The sequence below is a fragment of the Haemaphysalis longicornis genome, unplaced genomic scaffold (assembly GCF_048455015.1).
Source record: "Haemaphysalis longicornis isolate Haplotype H1 unplaced genomic scaffold, Haemaphysalis longicornis Haplotype H1 scaffold_1, whole genome shotgun sequence".
Lineage (NCBI taxonomy): Eukaryota > Metazoa > Arthropoda > Arachnida > Ixodida > Ixodidae > Haemaphysalis > Haemaphysalis longicornis.
The window spans coordinates 175820252-175840242 of record NW_027526203.1 but is presented as its reverse complement, the minus strand read 5'-3'; the positions used below and the strand labels follow the sequence as shown (position 1 = coordinate 175840242).

Below are 19991 nucleotides of genomic sequence, written 5' to 3'. Positions count from 1 at the left end.
CGTCGTCTGCCGTTATTATTGACTGCGGAGCGACGTCATGCCCATTATGACTTTCTCTCTCCGCAGTATCCCGATACCCAACTTTGTTGCGTGAAGGTCCGCAGTCCACGTCGTTGTGCGACAACCTTACGGTGCTGCTATACTTCCTTACCAAACCCTGCTGATGTGCTCCGCCGCATGACTGATGCCTGTGCTACAAGGCAACTTTCAAGTGGCAGTTTAACGCTCACTTAAAGTGCGTCCTATTTATTTACAATGGGGCACTAGACAGACAAGTGGTTCAATGGCCTCCGGGAGGTCTTTGAAACGGCTGTGTAGCCCAGGTATAAGCGTGTGACCTCCTGCGGTGAGACCTGAACTGAGCGAGGCCTACGCTACGACTGCCTGCCCGCTAGTTCAGTAAGGCTCCATAGCCTTCTTCAATACTCGGCTACTTTGGCTCATGCGCATTGATTTATTGCTGCACGGGCAGGGTTCATCAGCCACAACCATCGTAATTCTTGTGACAAATAATCTGTATTTCCCGTGTTTTTGTTGGCCCACATTGGCTGTGACCAGATCGGTGGATCTACCCCTGCGGTAAAGACGACAGTGGGTAAAACGGAAGTGGGAGGGGTACACTACGCCGTGGTCGCACATTTAACAGGAGAAAGTATCGGGAACTTCTGCACTACGTCGGGCTCTTTCTGGGCCGACAACCTTTTAACTTGGGAGAGCAGTTTTGGCTGCCGACTGAAACCGTACAGGAACGGCATTTCCCGCGCACTGCAGTGCAGAACGCCAATAAAACGATGTTGTGGGCTGCGCCTTGTGTCTAAATGACGCAAAGGATACCAAGTCCTTAGTACGAAGAATGCGTAGAAATGATGTCGGATAATATAGCATTTAATATAGTAGATGTCATTTGAGAAAAAAACAGAGAAGACAATCCGAATTTTGTGGACTCGAACCCATGCCGCGAATTTTGAATCCGGACTCTGTAACTGCACGACGCAGGTGCCGAACACCGTCCCGGTTTTAGCACCTGCTTAAGACAATATCAGCAACTTCCAAGGTTAACCACTGGCAGGCGGTTGGTGCATGCATTCCCAGTCGACGGCTAAAAATGGTCTCCCATTAAATTCACACATCACCACCAGCCATTCTTTTGCTCATATGTTCTGCCACCACTTAATCGTGATTATCATCATACTCATCATATTCGCCGTCGTCATTGTCGCTGCCGTAATTGTGGTCTTCTGCATTAGTAGCAGCAGGGTATTTCAAATCATCTACGGGACGAAGGCCTCTTGCATATATTTCTAACCAGTCCTATCTCGCATGATGCCAATCGTTGGATTTTAAAGCGGAGCTTTTTCGTTCTAGCTAATGGCGGTGTTGTAACCAGAACGCACTGCAGGAAAGCCAACTTTAGACAATGGAGGGCACATGATTATAATTATGAAACAATAAAAACGCCTCCCGTGGTCGCAATCCAAGATGGGTGTCTCGCGTTATTAAGCTTACGTCTACCCCAATGCGCCAGCATCGCATTCTGGTCCGTCAGAATTTTTTTTGGGTTCGTTGTTGCGCGGTAATTGGTTTTGGACGTTGGCAATTTAGATTTTGATTTTGTACCTACACTATGGTCTAACGACGACGAGGGGCAGGGGGGGGGGGGGTGCGGGCTCAGCTTTTTGGTGAGGGATTGGGTTTGCTGTCCTCTGAATTTGTACTTCGACATGCAGGCAGTTTTTCTTTAGGATCGTTGACGCTTTGACTTAGATTGAAGCGGCTTTAAATTTAGCACTTCACCCTTTGCTTTTCGCAGGGAAGAAAGCTTCGCGTTTCAAGCATCGTCATCGTTAGACGTAAGAGACTTGAACTTTCTTATCTCGTCCCTCCATGCCCTTGCCTGTCTTGCCCAACTTCTAGTCCCGTCTCTAGGTAGCCAGTCTGGCATCTGGTTGGCTCACCTGTTGTCAGTTCCCGGCCTTTCACGCACTGCCCAACTGCCCTTCGTTCTCTCAACGTAAGCTATTGTGGCTTCTATCTAATCCAGTACGCTCGTTTCTCATCAATCATTGTTCCTCTCAAGGCTTTTTGGACTACAAGTCATCAAAATTCTGCCCCAGACATTTGTACTGTAAATACGCATTGCTTATGTAATGTCATTTCTTGTGACAGCGGAGTGCTTCCCGAACGCAGCCCAGCTCATACTTATTCCGCACCTGATTCCTTTCTCATGTTTTAGGCATTGAATATGCACTAAAAATTGTCCGAAAAAAGTTACCCTTATGCACACGATTTAGTATTTTATGCGTAAGCTCCAGGACAGGGGGTGTCTAGTTGGGGGCCTAACATTCCTCTCCTTTTCTACATATTTATCCGTAACCCTGCGGCTAGGTTTTCTTGTCTCCTCAGTGCGGTTCCTGAAATCGCGCATGGCGGGTCTTTCGCGGTAATTCAAGCCCAGCACGGCGACAGCTCTACTCCTTCGCCTTGGCAACAACCCATTCGAACATTCTTGGTACCTGGGGGAGGCCCATTGCGTCGGCCATTGTGTCGCTTCGTGTGGGTGACCGTGCCGTTGGCGGTTGCGTCGAGGGATAGGAAACACGCGAGTTGTCTTAGAGTGCCTTCTTGTTGGAGGCAGTTCGGTTGCCCTGTTTTCGCTCTCTCATTCTTTCGGCCCACGTTTACTCAGACGAATCCTAAAGCACGGTTAAAAGTCCCCCAGCACGCTTCCGCATCGGTACCCCAAGAAGTGGGCATGCTATTTAGCGCGCCCACTAGGGTAAACCACAAGTCGCCGAATTTACTGCTTCCGTCGTAGAAGCTGTTCTAGAAATTAATGACATGGCCACTAATTTCTCGATGAAACCCCGTTAGCTGTGTATACCATTTACTCTAAGGTGTTGCTGTAGGCCTGCCTCGCGCATTACACGCGAACGACCAATGGCTGCAGCTGCAATATAATGAATTCTACGAATGACGTGAAGCAGCATACACATCACGACCAGTAGGCGCGATGCTTGCAATGCAGCGAAGCCCGCAGCGCTTAGCAACGTCTTAAAACGTCCACAGGAGTTAGAGCACTTGCCGCGCAGCAGCAAAGTCGGCCATTGAAACCTATTGCGACAAAGCAGATCAAATTCTGTATTTTAGAGTGTACGGTGGCCCAATGATCAACTAGATTAAAATGTCCAGTACAATGTTACTTCCATTATAACGAAGCTCGTTAATGACACCGGAGGCCCTTGCACAGTAACAAACCGGCGCTCAGTCGCACATATGTGTCAGCATCGCTATGGTTAAGTGCGAACGTCTCCTCCTCCATTCAGAAGTCCCGTCCCAGTTTATTCATTCACACCTTTCTGGTGTATGAATTCCGGATGTTCACCCTCCAGTTCTGGTCGCGCCTCAAAGCAATATGGTTACGGTAACGCGCGCCCTAGCGCGTTGTGCGGTAGTATAATCCTCACTCCTTCAAATTAAAGAAGACATTCTTGACCGGCTTTCCAAGAACCATAACCGCTGCATCCTGGCTCTAGACATAAAGGGTGCTTTTGATAACATCAGTCACTACGCTATTCGTCAGTTCTTCAGGGCCTTTCATCCGCCACCTCTTCCACATAACCCGCAACCTGCCTTGCGCTACAGAGACATCTTGGCGGACTACCCACACAAACGGCGAATTTTCCCTCTTCCACTCCACCAAATCACAAGGGATGGAGCAACAACTTTCAGGCGACTACAAACTAACACATATCGCCACCGCACCCTGCTTCATGGCATTTGTCCAACATTCAACTGAAAGATAATTCTACTTTTACAGGCATATTTCATGTAATACCAGTTATTGCTATACATTTTAAGTACAAAAAGATACAACGAAATTCAAGCCCCTTTCTCTAGAGAAAGATGGTAGAAACGCGCGGCTTTCTTCCTCGCAACCTGAATCAAAGTCAAAGTCCAAAGTCCCCACTCCTTCCACCTCGTCGGATTGGCGCAATCGGATAGACGTCGGATTCATAACGCAAGGGACCCAGGTTCGAATCCGACCTCCGGAAGCGCTTTTTTCTTGAGCTCATCGCATTTTATTGTCATAATCATCATAAGCATAATCATAACCGTCATCATGTTCCCTTCGTGGGAAACCATTGTGCAAAATTTGCTTGCCTGCACTGCGTTTTGCTGCTACGATCTACGGCGCAAGTAGGGCATAGAAAGCTTCGCTTTAAAAATGCAGACAAAGAAGTTTGCCAAATAACAAATAACAGTGATTTGTGAAACACAATGGAAACCAATTTTTGGTTTTAACATACTTACCAGTAGTCTATACAGAATCGGGGTGGATTTTCGATATGCACAGCTTTCAAATTTATGCGCAGCCATTCAATTGATTGGTAAATTTTTGTATCTAATGAGATGGTTTTTTAACGCCATGTCATCAGATACAAACGCACAAACGATGCAAACATGGGAACGGAACATAAAATGACCTAAGATATGTGCTAAGTTTGGTACGAGTAATAATAATAATACAAACAACAAACACACTTATTAAAAGTGTGCATTTATCAATGACATTTAAACGTCGGGCAGGAGGTGGGCTACATTCGGAAGCGCTGATTAGTCAAGCTGGAAATACTTTCTTTACATTTTTTCTGTCCATTGTTATGTGCCTACTATTCTGGGGTCTCTTTTCTTCCCTCTTTATCTTTGTTCCAAAATTTAGCTATTTGTTCAAGCACACATGGCAAAGCCTGCGGCTAGAACAGCTGTTGCAGCATCTATTTGTGCACGTGCCAAGGCTTAGTAGGTTTTGACATTAGCACACAATGGCTTCTCACGGCCATGGGAGCCGCACGTGGGGCAGGACAAATTGCATGCAAACGCCAGAGGGGGAGGGGGCATGCCCCCTGCCCCCTCCCCTTCTCGTTCTCCTCCCCAACCCCGGGAATAGCTCTCTCGTTTACTCGTGAATTTCGATTCTGTCATTCACGAAAGTGCCATTCGCGTAGCGCTTTAAGCCTTTTCCCCTATCCCAATTATGCCGTCAGCAAGAAACGTGCTCAGTACCAAGAAGTGACTGAAAAACCAGTGAGTGGCAGTTACATGTTAATCGCGACCATGCAGCTAACAGCCCCCGCCCCGCCCTCCCCCACCCCTCCTTCCCCCACCTGGTTTGCCTTTGTGGATGTGTTTGCCTTTTCTTGTATAACTGTGCCGAAATTTAAATCCAGCGTTGCAGGTCGGCGCGTGTAATATTTTTAACACCTCGTGAATGCTTGGGAGTTCCAGCGTGTTCACGTGTTTTTCTTAACATATAAGCACAGTATGTAACCTGCCGTCTGTGTGTCTATTCGATAACTCTGCCACCGAATTAAAAACTAAAAACACCTTAGTGGACACTTTTTGCCATTACTAGTCCCGAAGCTTGGCTACGGCTTTTCGATAACTATACGCACAGTAAGAGTTCATAACAAAGTGGCGGTCACTGGCCAAGTTAACTCAACAGAGTTGACGGTTCGGATCTCATACGGAATCATTGATCACAATGAGGCGAGGATTCCGTATGGGATCCGAAACGTCAACTTTGTTCAATTGGTTTGGCCAGTGACGGCAACTTTGTTATGAACTTACCACCTGACCAGACGGACTTCCGTCGAACCCTGCACTACAATAAGAGTAAACATTCCTACTTCATACGATCTTAACTGTAGCCGTTAAACTAGGGGATAAGGGGGGAAGTTTTGATAACCCTCACCGTCCACATTTATTACGTAATGCAAGCAGTTACGCAGAGTTCGAAAAACCAAGTTCTCACTTACCGATGACCAAGTCTTGCTCCAAATGTCGCCCGATCAGAGGTATCGACGGGTACAAGCGAAGAGTTTCCTGAAATGTTGACGAAAATGGCGTGTTGTCGGCATCACTTCGTGGTTGTATATTGCTTTTAAAACCGCGATTAGTAAGCAAAGTTGCTTGTAATAATTATTTTAGGTTTCCATTGCTGCGTTTGGTTTTGGTATATTCAGTTTTATCACAAGCTCGGGAAAATTATCCGGAAGTGAGTCGTCTGTGCACGAATAAATTTAGCAAAGACATCCGGGTGCATAAGTAATTAACTTTGAAGTGGGTGAAGAGACCACGCCCAAATACGGACACAGCACGATAGCGAAACAGCTTCCGAAGAAAGTTTAAATAACTCCAGATATTCGTACTTAATCGCCTTAGTGTAAAGGTATCGGCTAAAAAAGGGGTTGCAACAATAAACGATTCACCTTTACAGAAGATTAGTGTAACAGTGTGCCAGCTAGCACGATTGCACCCAGTGCAATCGGTGTTACCTGTTGCACTTCTCAAAGGCCGCAACTTATGGTATAAATGTCTAATTAACAGAAGAGATTACAATGCTTGTTGCTTTTCCAATCAAAGGGAAGCCTGCGCTTCCTATTGGAACAGGTTAACATTATTTGATTTTTGTTCTTTTTTTACAAGTCAGCCCGTAAAAACATTGATGCAATAGAGCTAGCACCCGGGGCTACAATTGGTTTTCTTTCGATGGCCAAAGAACTTATATGTTGGTTTTTAATGTGTACGTTTCCTTGCTGATTTAAAAAAAATGTGATTCTCATACAAAATTTCCGGCACAGAATCCCCGGGTTTGCTGAATAATTTTTTTAGAACAGTTCGTTTATTGCTGCCACACTTCGTGTGTAATAATGTATACAGGCGCGTGCAGTGTACCTAAGTAACTGCGAAACTTTCCAAACATAATTCCTCTGCCGTCGTTTCTCTATCGCTCCTTCGCATCTTTTCCTTGAGAAGTATGCAAACGTTGGCTTCCGGAAAAATCATTCTAGACACGTAAAATGGTTACTGCTACTGCAGGGGAAGCCAATATTTGTGTTAATGTTTAAGCTCATATATTTGTTCGCCCTCATCACCCAACGTGTTATGGAGGGTAAAAAAAAGAAGTGGGCTAACCACTTAACAAAGGGAAAAAAGAGCGATCTATAACATTATAAAATAGGGCTCAGCGGCTCTGTGCAACAATTTTTCAATACTCTAACCCCTCTTCGCACGATAAGGGGCTTCAGATAAGGGGCTGGCCAGCCGCTTGAACTATTCAAATCTACCAAGCGACAATCTTGTGGCTTTGACCACATCCCACGGTGCTCTCCTGAACGGGGAGTTGTATTAGGTTATCGTTTGGCAGTGTTGCAATGCAAGGAGGAATTGAAAAGAACAGCCTTTAAGAACATGTCGCACTAATCTTTCACGAGCATCATCATGGTTTCAACAAAGTGGGACTGTTAGAGTTATGCTAAGGATTTGTTTTTAAAAAGTCTCTCATGCGTTATTGCCACGTTGTTAAACCAGGAAAACTTTTTTTTTCTTACTTGATATATTTCGTTTGTGCTAGTGAACATTTTAAGGCGTATTATATAGAACGCGTTATTAATTGGTGCATCTCCTTAGGACCACTTCAACCTTTTCTATGAAGCAAAGCAATAATATTCAATAGCGGAAAAGTTTTCTCTTAATTGTAATGGTTAAAGCGCCCTATTCAACGTCGCTGGTTTGATTCCCATTCACGGCGTCGTTCTCTAAATGGAAGAATGTACGAAAATTCCCGTGAGATGTTGCTTGCCCAAAGAGCGTCATTGGTTCGAAATTACGTCTAGAGATTCCTCTATGGCATCATGCATTTGAAAAGTGGAAGGGTCATGTGCGGACATATTTGGAGTCTCTGTTGCGACAGACAAGTGCCTCATCTATTGGCTCTCGACCCGGCCGCATGGGCTACGCACCTTGATGCAGCACTCGAGGTACTTGAGCTGGTTGACGTCCGCCTTGGTGACGTCGCGGTCACGTTCTTCGCCGAAGACCTCGTCCAACTCGGCGTGAACCTTGGCCTGCTTGTCCGGGTTCAGGCCCAGCAGGTAGAATGCCCAGCTCATGGCCGACGTGGTCGTGTCATTGCCCTGTGAGAAGCAGACGAAACGCAGGTTCTGTCGAACTATTTTGTACAGGTTGGGTTAATGTGAAAGAACTGAGGTGACACGGCCGGGCTGGATCACGGTAACCATTATCAGCGGTCGGTCGCAAAAAATTCCTAACATCCTTCTTATTCCTCTTTCTCTCTCTCCCCCTTTCGCATGGCTAAATGGGGAAGCATCTGCAGTCCCGCACAACTAATTTGCCGCGCGTAGATAAATAAAACATACATGGCTTTCTTTTGTAGCCCTAAAAAATAACTACAAAACGCCTGCATCCTGGTAGCATGCGCGCCGCAGACACACATTGCATGTACATAGCTTGTACTAACCTAAATAGGGCTCATCAGGGCAAAATAAATGCCAGGTCGGTCCAGCATATATGCCCAAAGTAAAACGCAAAAGCGACTCACAGAAAGGATTTGAATGTCGGGATATAAATTGTTCGTACGGAAATAATAGCGCACGCAGTATTATTTCCTACATTTATTTCACTCTCACTTCTCCCTTATAAAAGAAGTAGCCGAGATTTTGTTACTCGGTTTTGTTTCAAGAGCGAAGCTCTTCAGCAAATTCTAATTTTTCGTTCCCGTAGTTAAAAATACCAACAAATTTCCGAGCGAGCGCACATGTGCGCGGGCCTCGCGGCGACCGCCCGGCAGTTGACACAACCAAGAAAATGCCTAGCGCTCGTGTGTGCTTGCTTCGCGACGACCGCCCAGCGTCGCCTGCGCGCGTTTGTCAAGCCATGCAAACATACCCACGTAGAAAGATTGGCCAAGATTGTGGTGATCGCCCGGCAGTTTAAAAAAAAAATAACAAAATGCCGAGAACTCGCGTCTGCGTGCCTCGCGGCGACCGCCTAGCGTAATCGGCTCACGTTTGCAAGCTCAGCATATCCACTTGGGAGATCGGACAAGATTGGCAAAAAAAAAAAAAAAAAAACGTCCAGCGCTCGCCGTACTCGTGGCAACACTTGCTCGAAAAAAAAAAAGACAAGTCAGAGCGCACGCCCCTCCAAGGTGATGATCAATCATTATCATTCCCAGAAAAAATCGGAAGGAAGCTCATACTTGTAGCAACAATTATGGAGTAAAGGTCGTTGCGGCAGCAAAGAAGCAAATCGGCTGCAATCGTGGACTTAAACCATCGTGATGAAAGTGAAGGTTGCGTACAGCTTCACTGCGTTCAAGTCTTATGCGTTAGTGTGAGCTTCCTTCATTTTTTTTCCTTTGTCGTCTGTGCTGCAGTTGTGAAATACGCTTCTCATCGTGATTAGAGACACCGTGCTAGAAAACGTGAAATGGCAGGTCGGGCTACACAAGGGTGCCACTCGGGGAATTTTAGGCCATATTCAGCTAATGCGAATGGTGTTAGGAAAATGTCTGAATTACAAGGCTAATGATTCGGGTAGCAGCGCCTGGAAACCACCACCCACCAGAGGAGCTAGGATGTTACAGAAGAAGAAAGGAGGCTGAAAACAAAGGTCCGGAAGCCGGGAGCAAGGATTGCGAAGCAGGCGCCCATGATTGTCGCCCACGATGCGGAGTTAAATTACTCCTCTTCCTCCCTCCCTCCCTCCCTCCCTCCCTCCCAATTTTCCCCTACATGCATTTGACGTCTTCCGCACAGACACGCCTTCCGTTTCTCCTTTGCTTTTGTGGCATTCTTTTTAAGGTGGCTATCGAATGCGTTCAGTGTTGCAACTGAAGGAAAGCGGCCAAAAGCCGCTACACCGCAGTAGTGACGTAATTCCACCGGTCGAAATGCGCCGAGACCGGTAAAGAGAGAAAAATCTTTTTGAGCAAGTTTCTAAGCCGTAATTTTTGGCTGAGGTACCTTGCGACTCCCTAATATAACTACTGGATGTGTTGGTGGACTACGTTCTGCAAGCATTGAAGATATAGAAAAAAGTTCAAGAGTGTTGCAGGGTCTCTTTAAACAGTGGCCAGCTTCGCCACAATGCACCGAATTGACTTAAGGGGGGGGGGGGGGTTTATGGAAACTTGAAGGAATGCAGTTTGGCCGCAAGGCGTGGCCTACGCTGCTACATCAAGCAACGCATGACATACGGTTTGTTTTTCATAATGTGACAGCGCGTAGTAAGCGGATTTTTCCTGTGCGATCGTGAGCCGGAACTCATGCTTTGCATTTACATTACATCTTCAAGCGGAATATTTAGACGCTGAGCAGTGCCCTGGAAAAGCATACTTATGGGTGACTTCACCACCGTACGGCACTCACCCCAAATATGATCGTATCGATGTCTTTCTTAACTTCGTCGATTGTGTAGCTGCTCTCTTCGAGGTGTTTCTTGAGCAGGTAGTCGAGAACTATGGACTCCTTGCCGATGGGCGCGTCGGTGCCGTCGTCCGCCTCAGTCTGTTCTCCGTTGAGCTCCATCTCTTGCAGCTTCTCTTTCCTCTGTTGCATAACCTTCGTAGAGGGAGTGAAAAAAAATTGCGATGTATCGCGTGTTTTTCAGGCATTGAACCCGTTCTTGCATGCCATAAAGTGTCATGGCGGCCCCCGGGGTGTAATTCCCAAAGAAGCCCCATATTGAATTTGATTACTAGCTGTATTCATTCATGCAGAGGCGGTCTATAGACTTAGTTTTGGTCTAAAGCCAGAAAAAGAATACCACACGAGGAGTTCTTCGTGGTCACGGGCATAACAACTGCCGTGACATCCCACACGTTCGCAAAGTTCGAAGCTATTTTGTTTCCCCGATTAAATTACCGTAGTTATAATGCACCGCTTTTTTTTCTTGATACGGCGCCATTTGCATGGGGTATACTTGTTCAGAACCCGTTCAATTCGCCCACCAGACTTGCAAGGGCGCCGTGACAGCGGCCTCGCCGAGTCATGCGGAGAGCAGGTTAAACACAGCTTCCTGATTTAAAACCCGCAGATACACCAATAAAGGTTTAAAAACGGAATGAAACAGCATGAGATGAGGAAATAAAACGCCCCTTAGCGTCGGTTGAAAGAACCCCCACTGTTGTAAATATTACCATATTCCTTTTATCGTCAAAGTTGAATAAATAGGAGAGAAGGTTCCGGGGGTTTTTTCACTAATACAGGCTTACTTTTGATTGGGCAATTTTTTTTCAATGCACCATTCTCCTCGTGCAATTTGGGGACGTCGGCTGATACGACACCCATAAAATAAAAGGTTCTCAGACGTTACCAATTGTGCAATAACGAAAAAAAGTTTATCTTAACCGCAAAGATAAGCCTCGAAGTCTCGAATAAAAACGCATAAATTCAAGTGCAATTTCCCGACTCATTGCGAGGCTTAAAGTTCACAAGATAGCCTTAAAGTCGCTGTGTGTTTCGTGTTCTTCTGAACTCCAGAAATTAGCTGAGGCTCCAAACTCCCACAGTTAAAGGGGAAAATATCTTAATAACAAGCGATACAAATAAAATGAAAATAAGCCACGTGTATATTTGCTTCACTGCAAATGACATCGGAAAACGACAGCGTTTCCGTTACCCTTGTCAGGTACCCTGCTTATTTTTGTAATTCGGATGCCAGTTCCTTATTTAACAGAATATCCCAGATTTCATATTCATTTTTAACTACTTGGCCCTTGTAAACCAATACGACAGTACTCGCAGTGAACATAGCAAGGTATGAATGGTGTAGGCTCGGTGGGTGATGTTTGTACCCGTGCAGATCGTTCGCCAGTGGCTACGCTGTTGACCCTCTCTGATCCACCCGTGGGCCATCAGCGGGTCTCAAATGGAGACACACCAATGGGGACTCACGAATGACCGAATGGTGGGTCACTATGGGTCACACGAAGGCAACAATGGTTGAGTCACGCGTGACCGACCAATTATTAGTCAGTCACCCACCAGCGAGCACACCCAATAGCAACTCATCAGTAACTGCTAAAATTTATTTTCTGGTCGTTTCTTGGCACATACAGACCGACAGACTGACCAAAAAAGTTCACATTGATGTTTAATGTACTGAAGGTACACCCTGGCTTTGAGAGGCGCCCCAGTGGAAGGCTCCTGATTAATTGAGACCACCTGCGGGTCTTCCCGTGCTCCGCATCTCGACAAACCGGTGTTATGTTTGTTTTTCGCCTCCGTCAAAATAACAGGCACCGCAGCCGAAAATCGAACCTGTCTTCCTGGGTCCAGCAGTACCCCTTAGGCAGTAGCGCGCCGCAAAGGGTAAACAAACAAACAAATAAACCGACAGACAGACAGACAGACAGACAGACAGACAGACAGACAGACAGACAGACAGACAGACAGACAGACAGACAGACAGACAGACAGACAGACAGACAGACAGACATTTCAGTGTATTTTCTTTCCGTGTTGTCGATTTAGGATACTGCTAACACACGCGCCCTCTTTAGGTATTTTAGTGTGTAACCCGCCGCGGTGGCTCAGTGGCTAAGGTGTTGCGCTGCTGAGCACGAGGTCGCGGGTTCGATTCCCGGCCGCGGCGGCGGCTTTTCTGGTGGAGGCGAAAAGCAAAAACGCCCGTGTGTACGAGATTTCGGCGCACGTTAAAGATCCCCAGGTGGTCAAAATTAATCCGGAGCCCTCCACTACGGCGCGCCTCATCGCCTGCGTTGCGTCGGCGCGTTAAACCCCACAATCAATCAATCAATATTTTAGTCTGTAATTTACTGTGGTTATAATAAAGAGTTGAAAATTTAGTCTGTTACGTGCAGAGGAAGCACAAAAGCACGAGGAAGGCCAGTCACGAAACAAGCTTTTTACACCATATCAAAGAAAAAAACGGAACATCATTGATCGGTCCATCATTAACCCATCAGTCGTCTACGTTTACAAATACTGCTGTCTCACAGTTCGGAACATTGCAGGAGTGTATACATGACATGGAATACAGACTAAACTAACAGAACACGGGGCTTGGCAATTCCTTAAAAAATAATGGTAGGCAATTTTCGCAACGAAACAACCAGGTTATTGCATAATTACACGGGGAAAGGAAATAACTAAAACTTAAGACAATCTAAAAATGGCGTGATAGTCGTGGTAGTCCAGGAGTTCGCCCTGCGAGTGTTTTCGGTGGAGTTATCAAATGGAATGGGTGCATCAAGGTAGATTATCTTGTTCCCTATTTGGTGCAAAGCACCGCTACGTTCATTAGTACGTCTGTGTTCGAGTGCGCGCTAGTTTTCTGTGTGTGTATGTGTGTGTGTGTGTGGTGCGTGCGTGTGTATGTGTGCGTGCGTGCGTGCGTGTGTGTGTGCATGCGTGTGCGTGCGTGCGTGCGTGCGTGTGTGCGTGCGTGTGTGCGTGTGTGCGTGTGTGCGTGTGTGTGTGCGTGTGCGAGTGTGTGCGTGTGTGCGTGCGTGTGTGTGTGTGTGTGTGTGTGTGTGTGTGTGTGTGTGTGTGTGTGTGTGTGTGTGTGTGTGTGTGTGTGTGTGTGTGTGTGTGTGTGTGTGTGTGTGTGTGTGTGTGTGTGTGTGTGTGTGTGTGTGTGTGTGTGTGTGTGTGTATGTGTGTGTGTGTGTGTGTGTGTGTGTGTGTGTGTGTGTGTTCTATTTATAAGCCAAGGCGCTAATGAACGTGTCCCAGCTAATGGGACATCTGGTGCACTGTTTTTTGCCACGGCTTCCTGATGACAGTCGGGCTTTCGCACAATGAGTCCAGTAGTGCTCTCGCACTGAAATAACCAGCGACCTGCCCCATGTATACATACCCACACAGGGAACACACCCGCCTGGGTAATGGAAAAGCATGCAAGTCAGCTTCGCGCCCGAGGTGGAATTCCGACGTGGTTGTTTGCTTGCTTGCCCGCTTGCTTTCTTGCTGACCCGCTTTCTCACTGGAAGGATTTATTTTAGCAGTACATGCCCTGGATGAATTTAAAAGCGCTCAAGATAAAGCAACGAACGCACGGAGTAATTGAGACGCCCTGGCGCTCCTTGAGTATCAATCTTCACACTAAAGAGCCTCCAATTCCGAAGCAAAAAAACATGTGCAGAACATTGACTCGCAAAGCATGTTCGCGGGTGCTTGTGTTAACGCATCCCGCAAGTTTCAAGAATGGGTTCTGGCTTTCTGGCTTTTCTGGCAACACGGGCTGCAGCGAATATATTTTCATTCATTCGTGCAGCATTGGGAAGCGAGGAGGACTCGCACATGTGCTAACTTACATGGGCAGACTCATCAAATACCAGTGCGTATCTATTTCCGCTCACAAAGAGCTGAGTGTTCACGACGTTTTCACTGGAAAATTACCCCTAGTCGTCTCTCCCACATAGGAACCGTGATGTGATATTCAAAAGGGTCAAATACGGAGCACAGTATTAAACCCTTTTGAACACAATATAGACACGCGATAAGAGAACGAGCAAATCACACATTCTGTGCTCCCTTTGCCACCAAGATCGACCGACAATGTGCCACTTGCTGCGGTCATGTAGGGTCCTGGAAGGAATCCGAACAAGACACAAGCCCCCTGGCGTCACATCTCTGCAGGAATGGGTGTACCCAAAGAATAACGCCAACTACGTGATGCTTGTACTGTGGGCCTTCGTGAAGGAGGCCTACCTCGTCAATAGAACTCGAACTTTATCGACCCTTAACCCCTTCCGCTATTTCCCCCAACAGGTCAGAGGGTCATCCTTTCTAAAATAAATTTATTCATTCATTCGTTGTTTCATTAAAAATACAGTAAGTCCTAATTGTTTGTTAAGCAGCACCGGAGAAATACTTGCAGCTGGCCTGATAGGAAAGAAAGGTTGAAAACGGCTTACCGAAAGGCTGAACTTCTCCATGTCAAGAAGGGTCTCTTTAAAAACACGTCCCTCATACGTCATATCGTATATCTGCTGGATCCATGTCCATGGCCGGAATCCTCGTACGGTGATTAGGAACGACAATCTAAAGGAATTGATCGAAATCAATTGTTCTAAAGGCCAGTATTTGTTAAGGATTGTGCGATTGATACAGCGTGAACGCTTCGCACGAGCTACTTTACTGCGCCGGTGCAGCTTCCAAACTGCGTCATACAGAGCTCAATTTCGACGTCAAATACAAAAGTTTAGGCCCGCATACAAATGATTTTTTTCTGCCTTCCCTCCAGCCTACACTCCAATGCAATCGCGCGGTTCCGCTTCGCCACAATGCACTACTCCTACCGCCAACAAACCAAATTCGGCCAATGACAGCAACGTGCATACACTTTGACTCAAAAATGTGATCTGCGCAGCGGCACTGCGCAATGCAGGACGTTATGCTTGCAATGCGTGACGACACAGCGCAAAGCAAAGTTATTGAGGCAAAAAGTATGCTCGAAATCGTCATTCGCCGAAATTTCATCGTTGGCTACATGGATTGGTTAATCTAGTGCATTGTCGCGAAGCTTAATTAAGCACCAGATTGTCTTATACTGCTTGCTGAAGAAGTGATACGAATGCAGAACATAGAATTATTCCTCAAGTAAGTTTAAAAATACCTAACGAGAACCATGACAGACATTATTTGCCTTTGACGTAAAATTCAAAAAGTCAAGCACTTACAACTGCAGCTATATCTTAATGAGTGGGATACTTCTTGTTTTCTGAATACACCTTTGTAAGAATTACGCCAGGAGTAAAAAATGTTCAGTTTCTTCATCACTTTTGAAGGAACAAATGCAATGTAGTTAATCTGAAGGTTTTCGTACGTATACATATATCTGCATTATCAATACACCAAAACTATTTTGCCTATTTTTTTTTAGTTACCGGGAATTTACCTGTTAAGGTTTTGGCCAAAAGGATTGCCCGTGTCCGTCTGCATGCCCAACACTGTTCCCATGGAGACTCCTGTCAGAGGACAACAAACGTGTGCGGAGATAAAATAGTCACATTGGGATGTCTTCTTTATTCATATATGCCATTCTTAACTTTTCAAAAATCAGCCGCTATAAAATTTTGTTTCAGAAAGATGTTTTCTTAAATTCATCGTTAAGGGTGGCGCAAACCAATTGGCAAATAAGTGACTTTTTTATCAGTGAAAAAATCCCTTGGCTTACACATCCATATCTATTAGACGCAAGCAGCAGCAAAACATTCATATTAAGTAAAGGTTTCCGGGCTCCAGCGTTTGACCTAAAGTCAAAGTTATACGTAATAACTGATCTGAAGCGTGCGAAACTGCAGCCATTTAGATAAAATACGGTAAGATTTTGCTAATACTTCGGGAAAAATTGAGACCACAGTCCTCCAAATTGACCTAACTGCAGCGCAGCTGTACAAAACTTGGAATGCGAAGCTTTGAACACCGCATTTCGCGAATACGCATAGCTACAAGGTTTTATAAGGCTGACAAGGCACGCAGCGGGCTGTTTGCAATAAACTCGTTGAAATTTCATTCGCCGCCCACGTGGACCTTTCGTGGCTCAGAACGTCGTCTCACATAGATGCAGGTCCTGATAATGGCCTATTTGTATCCAACAAATAGAAACCACAACAAAAATTTGAAACCTTAGAGTTGAAATGAGGAGACAGTGCGCAAGCATTCTTTGTAATTTTTCGTGAGTATGGTCCCTGCATAAGGCTGTTATTACAAGGCGTTTTATTAAATTAAAGGCTTTTTATTATTACACAGCCCTAGGCGCTTTTATGAAGTCTCGTCACGGGTTACGGATGGAAGGACGGAGGGACGTATTTATAGTCGCCAAACAATGTGTACTTATGAGAAATGTCGGAGCTATGTTTGCGGAGCATCAAATACGAGATGAGATTAGTGTCCGTTTCCAGCTGGGAAACGGGGGGCTAGCACACGCGCGCTGTCAGGGGGGCGTGGCGCTTACTGCCGATGATGTCGAGCGTGAGGTGCTGCATGAGCGGGAAGGTGGCCAGCGCCTCGTCGGGCTTCTCGTCCACGTGCTTCTCCAGGATCTTGATGAGCACGTTGCCGTTCTCGTTGAAGTGGCCCATGTAGTTCTCCAGCACGCGGAAGTGGAAGGCGGGCGTGAAGAGGCGCCGCTTGAACCGCCAGATGTCGCCGGTGCTGCACGAGGCCCAGTTGGAGCATCATGCGTGTGTGCCACGCTTACGACGCGTAAGTACAGTGCAGCGTTTCATGGCAAACATGCTTCGTAAGGTCAACTATTCCTCTACCTAGTAGTTTCTCTGTGTTTTTAATAGCGAAACTGTTTAGCAAATCGTGATTTTTCGTGTCCGCAGTTAAAAATACCAACAAATTGCCGAGAGGGCGCACGTGAGCGTGGGCCTCACGGCGACCGCCCGGCAGTTAACAAAACCAAAAAGATGCCTAGCGCTCGTGTGTGCGTGCCTCGCTGCAACTGCCCAGCGTCCCCTGCGCACGGTTGTCAAGCCAAGCATACCCATTTGGAGGGATTGGCCAAGATTGCCCCCCCTCCACCCCAAAAAAACTCCAGCGCTCGCCGTAATCGTGGCAAAACTTGCTCGGAACGAGAAAGACACGTTATATCGTACGCCCCTCCAAGATGATGTCCACTGATTATCACTTCCAAAAAAATGAAAGAAGTTTACACTTCTAGCAACAATGCTGGAGTGAAGGTCGTTGTGGCAGCGAAGGAGGGGGAGGGGGGTTTCACTCGCGGAGAACACTACAGATGGCACGGTGAATTTACCCCGCGTTCCCTCCGCGGAAGTGCCTGCTCGCCGGCGGGCGCTTCGGCGGTACGGCTTTGTCGTCTGCTTTAGCCACGGTTGTTTCGGGACTGTTTTGCCGCTGCTTCGCGTGAATTCTGCGCTGCCTTCGCACGGCTTGATTAATGTGTTCGACAGCACCTCCAGGCTAACCCACACCCGACGGAATTAAGTGATTGTACGGCAAACATATCTTAAGGATTGTTTGCAGGGCGGGAAAACAAAATGTACAAACCACGTACCGACATTTGGCCGCTAGAGAAACGCTACCTTTTGCGCACTGCTCGCCACGAATGGGACTCCGTTTTCTAAATTGCTGAATGCTATTTCAGTTGGGTTTTAAGAGGCATTACAAAAGGCGAGAGTAGCAACTGGTTTCGATTAATAACGATTATATAAGTTCTCTCAGCTTTCTCGCAATTCTCGAACTTACTAAACTAACTAGTTGAAATCGGTAAAAATTGGAATCACTAAGCTCACATGCCGAATTGTTTCGGTGTCTGCGCTTGTGTCGCGCCGGGGTGTAGCCCTAAGCTAGAACATCATGATTTCTAGGTTCCGCTGTCTCTCCCTTCGAAAGACGCTCTTCACCGTTTTTTTCTCCTGACTGAGACCGGTCTACAGCGGCGGCGTCCGCCGCTCTAGCCCGCACCTGGCCGACGCTGCTGCCGCGTTCGTGACGCCGCCCCCGCGAATTCCAGGTAACGGCTGGCAGAATCTCTGGTTTCACTCTTTGTAGAGCCACGTGCGTGAATTCAAGTGACGTCGCATGGGCAGTTGTTGTGGGTGTCGTCTAAAGCGTTGCTTTCCAACAACCTTCATGGCGTGGATTGGAGTGGTGGCGACTTCGCTTTCATCTCATTTTTTTCGCCTTCTTTCTATTTTCTTCTTTCGCGCCACTTTTGGAGAAAATACATGAGTTTCCAGAGAATGCAAATCAAAAGTAACTCAGCGCCTTGCTCGTCCGTCTCTTTTTAGTCCTTGTCACGGTTGTTCGCGCTGTTCGCAGTTTAACGGGCAATCGAAGGCACCGAAAACATTCTTTGTAGTTTGATGCTTTTATTTTAAATGCAGAGCATTTCTTTAACTCACGATGTCACCCGGCGTTGTCGGCGTTGGCGTGCCTCGGCGTCCGCAACAGCCGTTCCAGGTGGGCCCTCTCCCCCACTCCTCCTCTCCCGCATCACGCTACCCTCCTCGCTGTCAACAACAGGTCCGCACCCCTCCCCCTACACTATATAAAACAATAATACTTACCGGCACCTGATTTCGATCCCATGACCCTGCGGGCGGAACGCAAGGTACATGGTGCTCTACCCACTGCGCCACAAAGCCGACACAGAATGGAAGGCTACGAACGCGCCTTATATCCTTGACTCATTCATACTACGTCAAGAAGCTGCTGATAATACGCATTCACTACCTGTGGGCGGAACGCGAGGTACATGGTGCTCTTCCCACTGCGCCACAAAACCGACACAGAATGAAAGGCTACGAACGCGCCTTATATCCTTGACTCATTCAAACTACGTCAAGAAGCTGCTGATACAACGCATTCACTACCACCAACTCCCCAAACACTAAACGTTAACGCAATACACCCACCCCCTATGCGACGCATTTACTCGAGTCCCCCTCGCGGGGAGATGGGCCCTTTTTATTTTGCGCATATAGTGGCATACGTTAAAGCACCCCTCGATTCTAACTTTAAAAGACGCTGCCATTCCCTAAATTTCCTTGGCCTATCCACGTGGTTTCGTTACGTGCGTAGCGTAACGCCAGTCAGGTCGAATACTTTTCGGGACCGGCTCACAGATATGGCACTAGCAGCAAAATATTCTCTTTTGAGGGGCTGCATTGTTGTGACAGGAACCGTTACACGAATCTTCCACGGGACGGAAACGGCGGTATCATGCACTTCGTGGTGAAAAAACAGGCGTGCACATTTTTCCTTAAAAAACGCCCTCCCTTATTATCTGTGGGGGGAAGTGTTAGAGGGGGGGGATGAGCTCCTGTGATAACAGCCGTGTGGCGTTTGGGGTGCTGAACATGTCTTCAACACTGATCCATATGGACAGACGGCACGGTGTGGTCAGGCACAAAACAGCAAGAAAAAAGAACGTGTTTCTGTAAAACCCCTTGTTGCGAAAGTTGGTTCATGCTGCAAAATTTAGAGCGCGAGGACTACAACGCCAAAGAAACAAGACAACAAAGCAATGATAAAGCGATTGTCCCGCCGTCCTTCCTTTGTCGGTGTGTTCTTCGTGCTCTAAGTTTTCTTAACGCGTTTCTCTATACCAAGAACACTTCACATGGACGAAGGTTTGGTGTGCCCGGCGGGCCGAAAGTTGACTGCGGGCCGCACGGAACCCACTTC

The 19991-nt window shown here is 46.9% G+C and overlaps 1 protein-coding gene across 1 annotated transcript in view; it reads right to left on the bottom strand.

Moving 5' to 3' along the window:
- LOC144139696 (cytochrome P450 4V2-like) overlaps positions 1-19991 on the bottom strand; it is a 49731-nt gene that overhangs the window by 1915 nt on the left and 27825 nt on the right. Inside the window, exons 4-9 of the mRNA XM_077671985.1 lie at positions 16789-16988; positions 15730-15799; positions 14747-14873; positions 10233-10424; positions 7803-7976; positions 5817-5883 (exon numbers count right to left, since the gene is read on the bottom strand). Of these exons, the coding sequence (XP_077528111.1) occupies positions 5817-5883; positions 7803-7976; positions 10233-10424; positions 14747-14873; positions 15730-15799; positions 16789-16988 (830 nt within the window). The remainder of the gene's footprint in view (positions 1-5816; positions 5884-7802; positions 7977-10232; positions 10425-14746; positions 14874-15729; positions 15800-16788; positions 16989-19991) is intronic.